We start from the raw sequence: 10,900 nt of genomic DNA on the forward strand, positions 1-10,900 counted from the left end.
TGTGTTGTTTAACATGGAGGAGGACTGATTCATCAGCTGAGGGAGGACGGTACGTGGTAATCAGCAGGACGTTTCCTTGCTCATGTTTAACCGGAAGCCATGAGACTTCACGGGGCCCCAAGTCAATATTAAGGACTCCCAGAGCAACACTTTCCTGATGTATACCTCTGTGCCACTACCTCTGTCCTGTCAGTGGGACAGGTCATATCCAAGGATGGTGATGGTGGTGTCTGGGACATTGTCTGCAAGGTATGATTCTGTGAGTATGACTATATCGGGCTGTTGCTTAACTCGTGTGTGAGGCAGTTCTCCCAATTTTGGCAATCGCCCCCAGGTGTTAGTGAGGAGGACCTTGCAGGGTCAAGAGGACTGTTTCTGCCATTGTCTTTTCCGGTGCCTCAGTCGATGCCAGGTGATCCGTCCGGTTTCATTTCTTTGAGACTTTGTAGCGATTGATATAACTGAGTGGCTTGCTCGGCCATTTCAGAGGGCAAGTGACAGCCAACCACATTGCTGTACATCTGGAGTCACACGTAGGCCAGACCAGGTGAGGATGGCAGATTTCCCTTCCCAGAAAGACATTGGTGGACCAGATGGGAATTTCCCACCAACTGGCAAGGATTTCATGGTGATCAGTAGATTTTTAATTCCAGGCTTTTTTCAAAATTTGTTATTGAATTCAAATTCCACCATCTGCTGTGATGGGATTCGAACACGGTTCCCCAGAACATGAGCTGGGTTTCTGGATTAATAGCCTCGCAATAATACAATCAGGCCATCGCCTACTTCTGTCTGCACCAGAGAATGTTTAACATGAAATACAAATGTATACTGTAAATGTAAACTCAAATTGTAAGTGCAATGAGGCACCTCAGAGTGTGACACTGTAGTCAAAAGCGAACTCCAGTGCACCATTTAATTCCAACTGCTATGTAATTTGCTTTTCTGGATTTCACGAACAACAGTGTTTATTTTGAAAATAAAGCTGTATTTGATCATTTACTGACCTGCTATCTGGATTGCTGCTTTTTGTTCTTCTTTCAATAGATGGTTATGTATGAGGCACTTGAAGTTGTTTGTTGAATCTTTTGTTACAGCTACACTGCTCTGGACATTTACAAGACCTTTTGAGTCACGTCGATAGTTTATTTCAGACTGTGCTGTTAGGTTCTGTCCATTTCCACCAGTCCATGATATCTGGGGCTGTGGGAACCATCCATTAGATTCACATTGAAGCTGAATTCCATTTTTACGGTAACCATCGACCTGGATCCAGTGCTCACGTCCCAGTGCTACAGTAATCAACAAACACTCTTTTAAACTTTTCACAAACAATTTTTAACCCACAAGTGATGTTCGTTTACTGTTATTGAATGATAATATAGTCTTGAGTATTCCCGTGACATGATTCATACGACGTGTACTAAATTTCATCGCAAAATGTATTTTTATTTACTGATCCAAAAATTAAAACAAAAGCGAATCCAAATGTCTCAGAGATATTTAGAGGAGGGGTTGGGCTGATAAGGGATCACAAAGGGATCCATAACAAAGACAGAAATTGCTGGTGAAACTCAGCAGGTATGGTAGCATCTGTAGACAGAAAGCAGAGTTAATGCTTTGAGTCTGGTGACTCCTCATCAGGACTTTGTTTCAGATCTCCATCATCTGCAGTTTTATAATAAAGGGATCTATGCCTGGAAACAACGGGCATGGCTGAGTTATTTTCCGAGTGTTATGCCAAAGCAGAAGATCCTGATGAAGTCCCAGAGAGAGGGGAGGTAGTTGAGACATAAATGGGCTAAAAATAAATAAAAGGAAAACTATTCAATAGGCTGGCTGAACTTCAACTGATAAATCACTGTGACCAGATGGGATACATCCAACATTACTGAGGTTCTGCCATTATCATCCAGTCCTGCTCAGCTGTAGTCGTGGCTCCAGAGAAGTGGAGATGTGCAAATATTGTACACCTTTTTATAAATGTGTGAATTTTATAGGACAGTCCATTTAATTTTTTGTGGCAGGAAGGCTTTTAGAACTGATAATCTGGGAGAAAATTTACAGTTACTTAGATAAATATGGATCAAGTAAGGCAGGCCAGCTGTATCTGTAAATGCAATCAGCATTTAACTTTATTAACTCATTAAATAATTCAACAAGAGAACCTTGATGAGGGCATTACAACTGAAGTGGTGTATTCGGACTTTCATAAGCGCTGTGAGGAGCTCAAAGTTCATTTTCACCAAGTCTTGCTTCTCCAGTGCACTAACTCTGATATTTGAGGGAATTCAAAGTGTCTCAAATGTTGATCTGTTTCTAAAACTGAGTCAAGTTTTGCACTTGGCATTGAAGTTAACTTTATCCTTAATTTACAGATTCCTTCACAATCAGAGGCACATGAGCTGCAGGCAGCTGCACAGTCAGCAAGTGACTGGTTGGGCCAGGTAAACAGAAACTGATTCAGCTCTTTGAAATTGTGGCCAGATTGAACGCAGGAGACTTTGATTCATGCACATCCAAAGTTGTTAGAATACAGCTTCAGGGAACTCCACTTAGAAAATGTGGTAAATCAGCAAATTTCGCACACTGATGGACAAGGCATCATTCTGATGTTTGAACAAAAGGCAAGAAGTGGCCTGAGACAGACAGCAAATGTCAGTAAGACCCAAGAGCTGAGAGCTGGAGGCATGAATTAGGTCAGCAGGTTGGTGATTGGTTGGCAGTTCCTTTTATTCTAAAATTAGGGCAGTCATTTAAATTAGGGCCATTGCAACTGAAACACTGCATTAAATTTATAGCCTGACATGTTAATACCATTCAGTGATGTGTTAGTGTTAATTAATTACAACATGATGAAGATAGCAAGACAGCTGTATTGCAGCTGTAGCATGCAGATGTTGGTGAACATCAGTGTGATCCACAGCAACCACATCTGCAGGAAGAGTCTGCAGCTCAAGGAACGTAGGCTTCGAACACTGCAATGCATCAGGGAGGAAGAATGTAAGTTTGACACTGTCTCAGGAGGCAGTCATACCTCATAAGTCAGGTACTTCAGATTTGGTCCATGGTGAGAGACAGAATGATGGAAGGAGGAATGAGGCAGTTTAAACATCCAGAAGGTAACATTGAGGGAGGAGCCTCAGTCCATGTACCTATCCAACAGCTTTGGTGGTTCTTGCAGGGGCTTTAGGGAGGATGAGGAAACTGACGACAACACCCAGGAAGAGAGTACCATTGAAGTGGGGGTGGACTGAGATACAATTAGTTTAACATCCCATTGTAAAGGATTCCCTAGCAAAGAGTGATTATAACATTATAGTGTTTCATACTGAGATTGTGAGTGAAAAACTACAGTCTTAAACACATTTATAAAGAAATGAATACAGATTGAGTTGAAGCAGACCATCTGCAGCAAACTAAGGTAATTATGGGCAGTGTCAAATTGAAAGTAAACACATACAATGTTCCAAAGATTCACGGGAGGACTGAAGGTCAAGAACATTTTAGAAATCAGCAAAGGATAACTGTAAAAAAAGGTAAAATTTCGAGTCCAAGAAAAATATGCGAGAAATACAAAAACAGATAGGAAGACTTTCTACAAATTTACACTGTATGGAATTAGCGACATCCTAACCATGGGGGAAGGAGTCCTTTTCATAATGGAACAGAGATTTGGCCAGTCATTACAGTCCTTGGATATCAATCTTGGGGATGAAGTGGTAGGAATTGGGGAAACGTCTTCTCACTCCCACGTTAGAAGGGAAGGCTGGGAGGGAGGAAGTGCTGTGGTGATTTGGCAAATTCACCCATTTTGCTGCAGCCATTTTGTGAGTAGCAATGGATTGAAGCTCTAATGAGGAATGTCAAAATTCCACGATACTTCCTGCAAAGTCTGTACAGATCTGTTTTGCACTGCTTGTATTTACTCATAGATAACTTATGAATAAAGTATACTTCTGAAATTAAAACAGTAAAAAAAAAACTCTTTTGGCTACGTCAACTTTTACTGTATCAGCTTCATGCAGGTACATCTTCCCCTGCTACAGGAATAGTAGAGCCTACGGATTTTTTACTGTGCTGCAAGTGTTGTCATTATGAAATGTACAACATGTAAATATTTTAACTAGATAAATAACTACTTTCATAAAAAAGCACTTGCATTTTGACTGAAGTATCAATTTGATATGATACTGATTTGTCGTAGATGTGTTCACTCACCTCCGACTTTTAGCTCAATCATAGTTTCTTCAAAAGTTGTTTTGTCATCAACTGTGCACAGGTATTTTCCCTCATCAAACACCCTTGTGTTCTTTATTCGAAGAGAAACATTGCCTTTGGACACTTCATCTTTAAACAGTTCAGTCCTTTTCTCGTAATCCTCATGTTGAGCAGCAGTGTTGTCTTGCCCGTTTCTGTATGAGTGAACTGGTAACCGAATGCCTGATTTAAACCAGCGCACCACCATGTTGTTGACAAATACCTTCGGCACAAGGTAACATTCCAGAACAGCATCTTCACCCACAACGGCTACCACAGGATGGCCTGGGCCACTCACTCGGAAGTCACCTGCAGAGGCAGTGTCTAATTGAACTGCTGCAAATCTCAAATACCTCAATCATTACACTTCAAAATCACTTTGTTATTAGATGACACTTTTAATCAAACAGACAAGACAAGATTTCACACGATCATTGTTAATTTAACCAAAACACGCAGAAATGACACAAATTAGCTGGTATATTGTGGCCAATTAATCTATAAATTACATATTAAGTAGCTGATACAACAAAGCTCAATCTCACAAATTGGCAGGCAGTCACGCAGTGTAAATGATCCAAATCTCAGCTATCACCTCTTTCAAAGCCTAAGATCTCCTCAGGTAGAATTCCAGTTCCTTCTTTTCAGGTTTACCCACCAATCTTCCTCTGGCAACAGATCCCAACCAGAGTTCCCTGGGCACAGATATGGCCAGAACAGCATATTCTGGATCTCCCTCTCTAGCAGCATTGTGGATCTACTGACAGCCCATACACTGCAGCAGTTCAAGAAGGTTGTTCACCACCATCACCTTCTAAAGGGGTAACTAGGAACAGACAGTAAATGCTGGCTCAGCCAGTGATGCCCATGTCTCCTTCCTAAATAAAGAAAACGATCTGTCTCAGTCTAAGACTGTGTCACCTGGTTCGAGACCCCTAGCAGGAGAAACATTGATTCATCCTTCCTTGTCAATCCACATTGGAATTTTTCATGTTTGAATAAGATCACTCCAGGAAATACAGGCCTATGATCTTTCCTCATAGGATAATCCCTCCATTACAGGAATATTTTTTGGTGAAACTTTGTTGCACTCCCTCTCTGCAAGTATCTTTCCTTAAGGTCATATCATCAATACTCTGATTGTGGCCTGCACTTGCATCTAATAAAGCTGCATACTGAGTACAGGGCCTCACACAATTAAATAAAAAACAAAATAAAAAATGGGTGGCTCTGTGGCTCAGTGGTTAGCACTGCAGTCTCACAGCACTGGGGACCTGGGTTCGATTCTAGCCTCGGGCAACTGTCTGTGTGGAGTTTGCACGTTCTCCCTGTGTCTGTGTGGGTTTCCTCCCGCAGTCCAAAGATGTGCAGATTAGGTGAATTGGCCATGTTAAATTGCCTGTAGTGCAAGGGCCTGTTTCCACACTGTAGAGATTCTATGAAGGTAAGGAGACTAGAGCTGCCCACGTGGACCCAGTCAGAGACCTGATCATATTCCTGCCAATGTCCACTTTCGACCTAGCCAGAGGTGAATACAAAACTTTTCCTCAGTCTCTGCTACCACTTCCAGTGGGTCAGTCTGTCAACTGAAGCAAGTCCACTTCACACAGCTTTTCCCCACCCCAACATCACAGACTCCATTGTAACATGATAAACACAGTAAATAATGTCTTGTTTCATATCACACTGAAATAAATTTGTGATCTGTTTAGATTTGTTTAATTGATATGTTCTCCTTACATCGGAGTATATCTGAAGCTGTTGCTAAGTAATCTGTAACCAATCAATCCCTTTCAAATGTACAACAAGAAATGCATGTTGCAGCTAATGGGGAGAAAGAAAGTACTTCCAGCAACAGCACAATCAATCACAGTCACAGATTCCTTCAGCACAGAAGATAGCCATTCAGTCCACCGTATCTATACTGGTGTATTCCCTTGTGTCAATCTCCTGCCTTTTCCCTATATGCCAGAATACCATTACTATCCAATATACTCTTGAATGTCTCAAATGAATATCCGTCCACCACATTTCCAGGCAGGACATTCTATAGCCTAACTAGTTGCTGCGTGATAAAGTTTGGTTCAAATCAGTTTTTTTTTGTCTAATTTACTAATGTACCATTTCTAAACTGCTCTTTCTTAAACTTAGGAAACCATCTGAAAATTTCTGACAGAATATTGATTGCCCTCATTGAATAATTGTGGTCATGAACCACATAATCTAAGATGGTTATATGCCTTCACAAATTTTATGATAAAACTCTATTTTCGGAAAATTGCACTATATTGTGTCAGTCACTCCCTTGATTGGTATAACCATCCTAATATTTTGGGAAGGGGCTTGAACTATTTATAAGAACATCTGGCCCATTGAGCCTGCTCCACCATTCAATAAGATCATGGATGATATTTTCATGGACTCAGCTCCACTTACCCACCTCCTCACCGTAACCCTTAATTCACCTAATGCTCAAAAATCTACCTTTGCCTTAAAGACATTTAATGAGGTTGCCTCAACTGCTTCACTGGGCAGGGAATTCCACAGATTCACAACGCTTTGGGTGAACAAGTTCCTCCTCAACTCAGTTCTACATCTGCTCCCCCTTATTTTGAGGCTATGCCCCCTCGTTCTAGTTTCACCCACCAGTGAAAACAACCTCCTTGCTTCTATCTTACTTGTTCCCTGTGTAATTTGATGTGTTTCTATAAGATTTCCCACTCATTCTTCAAATTCTATGGAGCATAGTCCCAGTCTCCTCAATCTCTCCTCACAAGTCAACCCTCTCAACTCCAGAATCAATCCGACTGAACCCCCTCCAGTGCCAATACATCCCTTCTCAAGTAAGGAGACCAAAACTGCACATAATACTTTAGGTATGTCCTCACCAACACCCTATACAGCTGCAGCGTAACCTTCCTGTGTTTAAACTCCATCTCTGTAGCAATGAAGGACAAAATTCCATTCCCCTTCACAATTACCTGCTGCACCTGCTAACCAACGTTTTGTGATTCAGGCACAAGGACTCCCAGGTCTCTCTGCAGAGCTGCGTGCTGCAATTTTTCACCATTTAAATAATAGTCCATTTTGTTGTTATTCCTACCAAAATGACTGACCTCACATTTAACAATGTTGCGGTCCATCTGCCAGACCCTTGCCCACTCCTTTCACCTATCTATATCCATCTGCAGACTTTCAGTGTCCTCTGCACACTTAGCTCGACCACTCATCTTACTATTTTCTGCAAACTTTGGCGCACTACACTTGGTCCCAAACTTTAAATCCTTTATATAAATTGTAAACAATTGTGGTCCCTGAGGCTCACCACTATCCATTGATCTCTAAACAGAAAAACACCCATTTATCCCCACTCTCTGCTTTCTCTTAGTTAACCAATCCTCTATCCAAGCTAATACATTACCCATAACACCGTGCATTTTCATCTTATGCAGTAGCCTTTGTGTGGCTCCTTGTCGAATGCCTTCTATAAATCCAGATATACCACATCCCCCGGCTCCCCGTTGTCTACCTCGCTTGTAATGTCCTCAAAGAGTTCCAGTAAATTAGTTATGTGAAAGCATATGACAATCTACTCCTCGCTTGAGGCTGTGTCTTTCCTGAAACCTGGTTTACCACATCTACCTGTGTGTCTTAACTCTGTGACTTTCTCCTGGACATTTGGTCAGTTTGACAGCAGACTGAAACAACACTAGGTGAGGTATTCACCAGCATTATTTCATAATAAGACTGTGAGAATCAATTTTCAACATTATTCTGTTCAGAGGAAGAATCATACAGGACTTGAAATGTTAACTCTGTTTCTGTCTCCACAGATACTGCCAGACCTGCAGAATTTCTCCAGCATTTTCTGTTGATTCACTTATTGTTCTGTGTGTTTGCTTTACTCACACTAACCCCCGTGCCCCAAACTTTGGGGGTGGAGTACATTCTTTGCAATGTCAAGCTCTGCTAGGGGCAACGCAACTACTCATGAATTAATTATGAATCAAGTATAATCAAATTGAATCAATAATCATTACTGAATCTGTAATATCAACCTTTTGCCATCAAATTGGATTTCATTGAAAGGTCATCCTCTAGACAATTAACATTCCAAATTCTGGCATTAAGCAATCATGTTACATATTATACATATTGTTACACACTGTTACATATTTTGCATTAATTAACCTCCTGTCATGTCAGATACACAAATCCATGGAGACGCACATTAAGATTCTCAACTGGCTTTGCCATTCTTGTGTCACTTCTCCTACACTACACTGTAATAAACTTTGCAGAGGATGCCTCATTCTCACACCTAACTCTGTGTATGCATCAACATGGTCTATGGTGTTCAGGGGTAACTGTCTTTTCAGTTGGGATTTCTGAGGGTCAATGCGTGTCTGAACTTAACCCACCGTGTCTGAACTTAACCCACCCAATGAAGCATTAGCATCTGAGGATCTACAACATACATTTCCATTAGCTCATATAGCTCAGAACACCATAGCAAACCATAACCTTGGCTTCCTTGCAAAGGTGAAGACTCCACCCACATTGTGTGAGAAACTCACAAGTCACTTCATTGTGATTCAACGTGAGGGATACAGCCATGTTGCAGCTGTATGGAGCTTTAGTAAGGCCACATTTGGAATATTGTACTCAGTTCCGGTCGCCACACTACCAGCAGGATGTGGAAGCTTTGGAGAAGGTACAGATGTCAGCACAGTCTTCATGGGCCAAAGGGCCTTTTCCTACGCTGTACTTTTCTTTGTTCTTTGGATCAGGAACATTGTCACTGTCATTGTGTGCTCTTTCTGACATTGTCCACAGAATTTCTGCTGACTCAACTGAGATGGAACCAGCACAGAGTGGATTCCTCCAGGCGATGCTGACCATGAGGTGTCACCAAACCCAGCAGCAACAGGAACCTCCAGCCACAGAGCCACCAGGGGGAGAGCCACAATTTCCCTGAAAGGTGGGCAGGAATGTAGGGGAAACGAGCGGCCTCCTCCCTGTCAGTATCGACAGCTGTCAGAGTCCAAGTACAGGCCGAGACTGAGGAGGTCCTGGGCTATCATCACTGATCTGTCATCCGTGCTCCCTCTATACCCTCTGTGGGATATTCCGGACACTGAGGAGCTGGGAAAATGGCAGCAGTTTCTGAGGATACTGTCAGGGAGGAATATCACCAAGGCCATGATAGGTCTAGTCACCGCTGAGTGCATGAAGGCAGTCAGATCCCTGTTGATACCCGTTTCCAATACGTTTGCGTTGGATGAAGATATCACTCAGTTTTGTTGATTTCTGTAGCTGTAAAGACAAGCAACCCGTATTTCCTGACAAAAGCATGGCTGACCTGATGTGGTGTCATGTTCAGACCTTCCTGTCTGCCCCATTACCTCCACTCACCTGTCAGTCAAAAACTGTACCTAACTCAGCCATGACTATCTTAAAGACTCAGCTTCCACAACCTTCTGGGCAAGGAAATTCCACATTTTAAATTGTCCTTGAGAAACAATAACATTCTCATCACCATCTTAAAAGGGTGAGCCCTTAATCTTAAACAGTGCCCCCCGTTTCAGTCTCTCTCACACAAGAGGAGATGTCAGCCAGGTATCTGTTGCATTCAGTCCCTTCAACACCTTATACGTTACGTTACACAATAGACACTGTAATTGCAGTTATCGGTTATGAGTTCATTTTAAGGAAATGCCAGACTCTAATTTGTTAAAACAGCAAACGAACCAAAGCAACAGTTAAGGTCTCAAATATTCACTCAATAACATACTGTTCCAAGTTGACACCTGGTTGATGTGTTGTATCCAATCAAAAATGATCAAATGTTAATATATTCCTTACCATAGACAGAGCATGGAATCCCAAACAGCAAAAGCAGGATGAGGTGAACTCCTTCCATCTTTGTGGGGTTTGAGCAGAATAACCAGGCCTGATACACAAACAAAATACAGCTGTCATTAAGTGCCTTCAACCTTTGCTTCAGAGTGTAAACCTTTCATTGTTCAATACGCCATGTGTCATAAACTTCCTGAACACATTCTACTGTCCAGATTAACGCAATTCTTAAATATTCCTAAAGGTGCAATTTTTTTTAAAAATTACATCAAATTTAAAATTTCATCCCGTTCATCTGAAGGGAGCAGAGAGAAGTGGAGAGGGATTTATGGATTGAGGGAGGGAGAGAGCTCCAGACCTTAGGGCCCAGGCAGCTGGACCCACTGCTCTCGATGGTGGAGACAGAAAACCCGAAATGGGAAAGAATGGAATCGGGAATGGACTCAGCACAAGGGAAACTCTTCAATTAAAGTTTATGAGACAACAAGGTGCAGAGCTGGATGAACACAGCAGGCTAAGCAGCATCATAGGAGCAGAAAGGCTGACGTTTCGGGCCTAGACCCTTCATCAGAAATGGGGGAGCGGAAGGGGGTTCTGAAATAAATAGGGAGAGAGGGGGAGGCGGATAGAAGATGGATAGAGGAGAGGATAGGTGGAGAGGAAACAAACAGGTCGAAGAGGCAGGAATGGAGCCAGTAAAGGTGAGTGTAGGTGGGGAGTTAGGGAGGAGATAGGTCAGTCCAGGGAGGATGGACAGGTCAAGGGGGCGGGATGAGGTTAG

At 42.2% G+C, this 10,900-nt stretch overlaps 1 protein-coding gene across 1 annotated transcript in view; it reads right to left on the bottom strand.

Moving 5' to 3' along the window:
• The window catches only part of LOC109938504, a 133,379-nt gene that overhangs the window by 17,913 nt on the left and 104,566 nt on the right, over positions 1-10,900 (bottom strand). The window contains exons 16-18 of the mRNA XM_048616679.1: positions 10,126-10,213; positions 4,222-4,569; positions 1,008-1,292 (exon numbers count right to left, since the gene is read on the bottom strand). Of these exons, the coding sequence (XP_048472636.1) occupies positions 1,008-1,292; positions 4,222-4,569; positions 10,126-10,213 (721 nt within the window). The remainder of the gene's footprint in view (positions 1-1,007; positions 1,293-4,221; positions 4,570-10,125; positions 10,214-10,900) is intronic.

This window comes from Rhincodon typus, chromosome 35 (genome assembly GCF_021869965.1).
Source record: "Rhincodon typus isolate 14 chromosome 35, sRhiTyp1.1, whole genome shotgun sequence".
NCBI lineage: Eukaryota > Metazoa > Chordata > Chondrichthyes > Orectolobiformes > Rhincodontidae > Rhincodon > Rhincodon typus.